At 50.0% G+C, this 6,763-nt stretch overlaps 3 protein-coding genes across 3 annotated transcripts; 1 reads left to right on the forward strand and 2 right to left on the reverse strand.

Moving 5' to 3' along the window:
- Positions 1–854: 854 nt before the first annotated feature.
- Positions 855–5,756, reverse strand: LOC119268978 (putative disease resistance protein RGA3). Its single transcript, XM_037550705.1, has 2 exons — positions 5,227–5,756; positions 855–2,732 (listed from the first exon to the last, which is right to left on the reverse strand). Exon 2 carries the CDS (start codon positions 2,537–2,539, stop codon positions 1,040–1,042), a length of 1,500 nt encoding a protein of 499 aa, XP_037406602.1. The 5' UTR covers positions 2,540–2,732; positions 5,227–5,756; the 3' UTR covers positions 855–1,039.
- Positions 3,637–5,252, forward strand: LOC119268977 (disease resistance protein RGA2-like). The gene has a single exon (XM_037550704.1). The coding sequence runs from the start codon at positions 3,658–3,660 to the stop codon at positions 5,173–5,175; it is 1,518 nt and encodes a 505-aa protein (XP_037406601.1). The 5' UTR covers positions 3,637–3,657; the 3' UTR covers positions 5,176–5,252.
- A 172-nt stretch (positions 5,757–5,928) lies between the features above and the next one.
- On the reverse strand, positions 5,929–6,454 carry LOC119268979. Its single transcript, XM_037550706.1, has one exon. It carries the CDS (start codon positions 6,350–6,352, stop codon positions 6,113–6,115), a length of 240 nt encoding a protein of 79 aa, XP_037406603.1. The 5' UTR covers positions 6,353–6,454; the 3' UTR covers positions 5,929–6,112.
- Positions 6,455–6,763: the final 309 nt, after the last annotated feature.

The raw sequence follows: 6,763 nt of genomic DNA on the forward strand, positions 1-6,763 counted from the left end.
GCTTCACCTAAGCACCGCTACGATATGATCGAGGTGGATTATGGTGCCCCCTTGCCCCCTTGCCCCGTTCGCCTAAGCACCGCTACTGACACGTTCAATTATGTGTCTATGGGGTGCCCCTATATATAAAGGAGCAAGGAGGAGGAGGCGGCCGGCCAAGGAGGGCGCGCTAAGGGGGAGTCCTACTCCCACTAGGAGTAGGACTCCTCCTATTCCTAGTAGGAGTAGGAGAGGGGGAAGGAAAGGGAGATGAGGAGAAGAAAAGAGGGGCCCGGCCCCCCTTGCCCTTTGCTTCCCTCTATTTCCACTAAGGCCCATGTAGGCCCATTAAGCCCCCCCCCCTCCGGGGGGGGGGGGGGGTGGGTGGTTCCGGTAACCCCCGGTACTTCGATATATGTCCGAAACCTTGTTGTTGAACACACCTAATTAGAGAGGATTCGAAGGTGAGAGAAGGGGAAGACACTGGAATTTCTGGTCGGGGGCAACCTTATCCATTCATCCTCAGTACAGATATTTACAGAGCTTCATTTTTACAAATAAGACCTCTGGCTTTCCTATTATACAACAAGAGTACCGACACAAAGTCCCAGGAAAGTTGTGGCATTTTCTCAAATTGCTCGAAAGTTTGCCGCCACACTTTACCACACCTGCATTTTCATGCAAGACAGACATAGATAGGGAATTTGCAGCTACGGCAAGCTATATCCGCATCATACTCTACATTGCTTCTTTTGAGTGGTTAAATTTGTCAATGTGCATGATAGAGCATGCTATTTTAAATACACAGTAAGAGTTAATATTTCATTTGAACTTTAAAAGTATGTAACACAGTTTTTATGATTCTACTTCTTGCTAGCATTCAGATTTGTATGGAAAATACATACAAAAAAGAAATAAAAGACGCCTCAGGGGAAATAAACACCTAGGTCTTTTAATCAAGGAGAGCGTATGACGGACCATCATTGTGAGCACGGAGGCTCGAACGCAGGCGGGAAACATTCAAATATACAAGCACCTATCCCCATGATGAAACCCAGAATCAAACACTCTGCAAGCGAGAGCGCTTCTTGTTCACCACCATACGCCGCGATGTCATTATGCTGCAGCTCACCAGGTAGCTATAGTAAGGGGGTATCCGAGACTTCCACGCTAGGAATTCACAATTTCCACGCGGTATAGCACTTCCAGATACGACATCCAGCAATGTTAGCTTTGGAACGTCCTGCTGCGGAGAGCAGACCTGATGAACACCATTGGCCACAAGGACTTCGGAACCGCCGCCTGCCATCCTCCAAAGGTATATAGGCCGCCCTTTCCGCATCAGATCGACCGGATGCTCGCCAAACATGAGCACATGCTTGGCAGTGAACTCTCTGATGCGCTCGAGAGCCTTGCGCCAAAACCGGGCACTGAGATTTGCTCTCAGCAGGGTGCCGATTATGTTTGCATTGATGAAAGAGGCGTTGAGCTCAGCTGCAATCTCCATGGCTATGGATGATAGCTCTGAATAGTCCTCCGGGCCGGCGTCTCTGAAGGCAATCATCTTGAAGAAGTACCAGTAAGCTTCATGGGGCAAAGCATTCAGTCTGAGAGCCTGGGTTGTTCCGAACCGCATGATTCTCTCTGACCTGCCTGTAACTATGACTTTGCTCCCGTGTGCCATATGGCTCAGTAAAGAGCACAACCTGCTCCATATTTCCTTTTCCAAATCCCCAATCAGCTCCACAACGACCAGCAGCCTCCCATGTGAAGCGCTGTTTCTGTACTTGACAACACCGCTGTCTTGCAGAGCATTCGCTTCCGTGCCTTGGAGTTGGAGATCATCCCCGCCGAGGAACACGATCGAGGAGAAGTAGCCGCGCACCCTGCCGTCGTAGCAGACATGCTCAACGAGGGTGCTCTTCCCGACCCTTGCGGGTCCGACTACCGGAAGAACACCGAAATTTGCTGTGCCAGGGGGGCCAACCTGCAGCAGGAAGCTCACGATCCTCTCGTATTCCGTGTGACGGCCGAACATGCACATGTCCGTAGACAAGTAGCTGCTGCAAGGTTGCCGGCACAGCAGAGGATAGCACTTCAAGAACACCACAAACTCCTTCATGTCGGCGACAGTCGTCTCAAGGCAACAAAGCGCTTTGCTGAGCTCGTTGCCGTCGAACACCATGTTCTTCGGCGCCCTGGCAGAGAGGCAGAGCCGCTTGACGGGACTGAATCGGCACAGCATAAGCGAGCGGTCGCTCACCTCATCTTTGGCCGTGGCGTCGCCTTCTCCACGGCGTATGCACGTGAGGGCGTCGAGCATGTAGTAGCCTCTGTACATGTCGTTCCTCAGCATCTCGAGCTGCCAGAGCATCGCCTGGTTGGTGATCTGCCGCCGCTCGGCCTCCTCGACGGTGGCCTGGACTCGCAGCAGAAGGCGGCGCAGCCGTTGCAGGCTCTCTTCCGCTCCTCCGGCCTGCAGCCGGTGGTACCTGTCGACGAGGAAGGATACGGACCTGCTTATAATATCGCCAAGAACTGCAGAGACGATCACCTCCATCTTGAATCCTTTGGGGTAGAAGGGGAAGGAGATGCCTTGTTCGTTTGCTCTCTTTTAGAAGGCTTTATTCACGAATCGGCAGTGCTGGTTTCAGCCAAAAGATCTGTAAGGCTCTGTGACTGAGGTTGGAAAGAGAGCCTTGGAGTAGCCGCGAGGGAAATGTCAAGTCGCCAACCATTAGATCGCACCCTGGCTGTCAACGTCAGAAAGTAGCAAGTCAAAGCACAGAGGAGAATACAACTGGTAATACTTCAATCAGTATCAGAGGGCCTGGTATACATTGCAATTTTGTGCTGAAAACCATCTGGATTTTACATTTTAGAAACAAACAAACAAAACCCCGTTGAAACTTGTTACTACCTCCCTCCGATCCATAATAAGTTGGATCGGAGGGAGTTGTATATATCCCGCTTGCTGCAAACCATATTTTCACAGAGTGTCAGGACAAACCCCAGTTCCGTCCACGCTGGATTCAGATATGCAAAACTAACTGACGCTTAAGGATGCTAGCGGAGGGGCGATGTGAACAACTCAAATTGAGATTCTTGCTGACCGCGAGAAACTCGTCACTGTAGAAAGCGCTCTTGTGACCATTCATCACTCTCAAATCTTCGTGAAGTTCTACAGATCCATGGTACTAGCTCCGCCACAAATTATAACACCGTTTTAGGGTTTAAAGTCATATTCTAGCCATGTTTCCCCCCCTTTTCGTGTGGGGGATCTTTAGTACTGTCTCAAAATAAGTGTCGCTGATTTACTATAAAATTGTACTGAATCAGCGACATTTATTTTGAAACGGAGGGAGTAGTTTGGTTGGAAAATTTAGCAGGCTTGATTGGGACATGAATCAATGTTCTATACATTTCTTTCATGTATCAAAATAAAGAATATTGCTTTTTTATTTTGAGGGAAGAATATTGCTTTATTAGTAGTACTGACTCACTGTCGTATTGGGTCAATTTCGACGGCCTTGTTGTCAAAGTTACGGCGGGTCCATCTGTCCATGGGCAGAAGCCAGGACTTCTATGCCTCAACCCGAACCACAAGTTGGTCTTTCCCTCTTCTCTTCTTTGGTAGATCCATCTATCCCACCAGGAACATTGCAGGGGCCTTCCGAAATGGAGCCGCTTCTCTCTGCAATCGTGGGTGATCTTGTCAGCAGAGCCCTGTCCATGGTAACCCAGAGATACCTGCAGTCCAAGGGAGCAGAGGAGGAGAAGCTCCAGAGGCTACGGGCAGTGCTGCTAAGGATCGATGCCACCGTCGAGGAGGCCGAGGGGAGGCACATCACCAACCAGGCAATGCTCCAGCAGCTCCAGATGTTGAGACGAGGTATGTACAGAGGCTACTACACGCTCGACACCTTCAGATACCGAGCGCACAGGGACGAGGCCGATGGCAAGGCAAGCACTCGCCGTTCGCTTGCCCTGTCCAGATTCAGCCCTTCCAGTTCCAGACGTACCTCCTCCTCCGTGTGCGATGCCCAGAGGATGGACCTGGTGCTTGATGCCGGGAGCTGCAACAATCTCGACAAGATGCTCAGCAGCCTTGAGAGAATGATTGGTGACATGCAGGAGTTCGTGATGTTCTTGGGCAGCTATCCTCGAATCTCCCAGCAACCTTACGACGCGTATTTGTTTCATGATCAGGTTATGTTTGGCCGGCAGATGGAAAAGGAGACAATTTTGAGCTTTCTGCTTTGTAGAGAGGCTGCAAGGAATGGAAGTCTGGGTGTGCTGCCGATAATTGGTCCAGCGAGAGTCGGAAAGAGTACACTTGTTGAGCATGTCTGCCTTGACGAGAGGGTGCGGAGGCGCTTCTCGTCGATCGTCTTCTTCAGCGGAAATGATCTCAATGGTGGAAACTTGGCCACTCTAAAAGGTAGCGGTGTGATCAAGCATCAGAACCTTGCTTCCACCCCGCATGGAGACTCACTGGCTGTAATTGAGCTAGCAGGGGACATGGACGAGGAAACATGGAGGGGGTTGTACACCTCGGCAGCAAGCCACCTGACGCCAGGCAGTAAAATCATACTCACCAGCCGTTCAGAGAAGATAGCATCATTAGGAACGGCACAGTCTCTTGTGCTGAAATTTTTGTCCCAAGAAGCTTACTGGTATTTCTTCAAGACGGCTGCATTCGGAAGCACAGACCCTGGTGAGCATCCTAACCTGGCAGCCCTCAGCATGGAGATCGTCGTCCACATGAACAGATCATTCGTGGCAGCGAACACCGTTGCCAGCTTACTGAGAACCAATCTTGACACACGGTTTTGGCGCAGAGTGCTGAGATGCTTGAGAGATTTTGCAAGCAAGCACCTCAGCATGTTTGGCGAGCACCCGACCAATCTCCTGCAGAAGGACCAGCCTGTGTACATGTGGACAATGGCCAAGACAAGCAATGTCGTCGTAATGCGTGATATTTATCATGAGCCCTCTCCCAAGATCAGTGAGGTTCCCAGGATAACGGCACAGGATGTTTTGTCTGGGCGAGTTATGTCTGAAGGGACATTCCAAGCAGTGGCATGGAGGTCCAGGATACCTCCCTGCTACACCTACTTGGTGAGCTTCATTGTGTCACGGACAGACAAGCACGCGGTGCTCGGTAAGAAGCGGTCTCGGCAGGAGAGAATTTGATGTAAAATGCAATAATGTATAGCTAATATGATTGCAAAGTGCACGCCTTACCTTTTTTTTAACAGCGCCCAACATCTCCTCACTTATGTGTGGCGGCTTGCTCCATGGATCTCCAGCTATATCTCCACAAGCCGAGTACTGAACTCAACAGTCCACACTCATCACACAGCATAACCGTCTGGCAGAACTGCTTCAAGCCAGACTGACAGAACCATTTTTATCTGCAAGGCAGGCTGACAGAGAAAACCAGTAGGAAGGAAGAGATGTTACTGATACAAAACCCTGACAGTTAGTAGTCCAACACTACAGAAGAGCAGCAGCATTTTACAAGATCTCTGAGCGATCGTGCCTTTCCCAGTGAAATTACTGCACTGCACATGTAGTCTATATGTAAAGGAAGTATGTTCAATACAATGCAGGGTCAGCTCAGCGCACATATTTGATGTGTTCTAAACTACTCCCCTGTAAGACCTTTTAGGGATTTCACTATAGACTACATACGGAGCAAAATGAGTGAATCTACACTGTAAAGTATGTCTATATGCATCCCTATGTAGTTCATAGAGGAATCTCTAAAAGGTCTTATATTTAAGAACGGAGGGAGTAGCATGGAGCCTGGCCCATATGCAACACAAACTCTATTATTTCTGTCAATTCATTTATACTTTCATACTTTCGTAGCCCAAATCAAATTCTTATTGCGTACTGAAATAACATGAACATTTCTAGGTAGCAGCTTTGGCAGAAATCAGGTATTCCAAGGACCCACAGTGTGAATAGACATGAGTTTCACATAAGGATGAAAATCAAGCATAACCAGGGACCGTTATTGACATACTAGAACAACATTTAGGGTAGTCTAGCTCTGGCTATCCAATCTGAGAACATCGCGGAACCGCACAACGAATCCGCCACCCTCCTGCTAGACCCGTAGGCACTAATTACCAACCAAGCCGTCGCAGAGGTCAGGGAGGGAGGACGAGCCGAGGGAGCAGGGCAGGTCCTGGTCCAGATCCGGGGCGGCGGCGGCGGCGGTCTTGCTGGCGAGCTCCACCGCACGGTCAAGGAGGCTGCGTGGCAGGAGGTCCGCCGGCGGAGGCAGTCGCTGGTGGCGCTGCAGCCACCACGCGACCGCGGCCGCCCTTGCCGCGCCTCCGCTGATGGCGCTCCCCGGCATCGGATCGCCTTGCTTGCAGCTCGCAGGACGCCGCGATACTCCGAGAGGGTGGGGGAAAGCGGACCTTGAGCACTTGACGTGAGGAAGAGCCGAACGAAGTGGTTTGCGACTGCCCCAGATATCTATAGGCCCTTTATCGGCTCACATTTTCTGTATGGGCCGAATGCTATCCTTCTGCTTCTGTTTTCTTTTTCCAAAAGAATTCCTGTTTTCACCCTCTACTTAAACATTTCTGAGGCAAATAACTCCATTCAACAGTTTTTCATCCAGATTACCTCTACTTTTAATGGAGCGGTTGGTAGCCTGATACTTCAATTTTATTTTCATCCAGTTTTATTTCCTCTCACCTCACACCACCGTTGTACCATTGGTTTCTTACCCATTGGTTTATCTTTCTCTTCACTTTCCCCC

Source organism: Triticum dicoccoides, chromosome 3A, assembly GCF_002162155.2.
Source record: "Triticum dicoccoides isolate Atlit2015 ecotype Zavitan chromosome 3A, WEW_v2.0, whole genome shotgun sequence".
Classification (NCBI taxonomy): Eukaryota; Viridiplantae; Streptophyta; class Magnoliopsida; order Poales; family Poaceae; genus Triticum; species Triticum dicoccoides.

Bases quoted from the DNA above. Each gene is read 5' to 3' on its own strand.
- LOC119268978 (XM_037550705.1), bottom strand. From the start codon at position 2,539: ATGGAGGTGATCGTCTCTGCAGTTCTTGGCGATATTATAAGCAGGTCC.
- LOC119268977 (XM_037550704.1), top strand. From the start codon at position 3,658: ATGGAGCCGCTTCTCTCTGCAATCGTGGGTGATCTTGTCAGCAGAGCC.
- LOC119268979 (XM_037550706.1), bottom strand. From the start codon at position 6,352: ATGCCGGGGAGCGCCATCAGCGGAGGCGCGGCAAGGGCGGCCGCGGTC.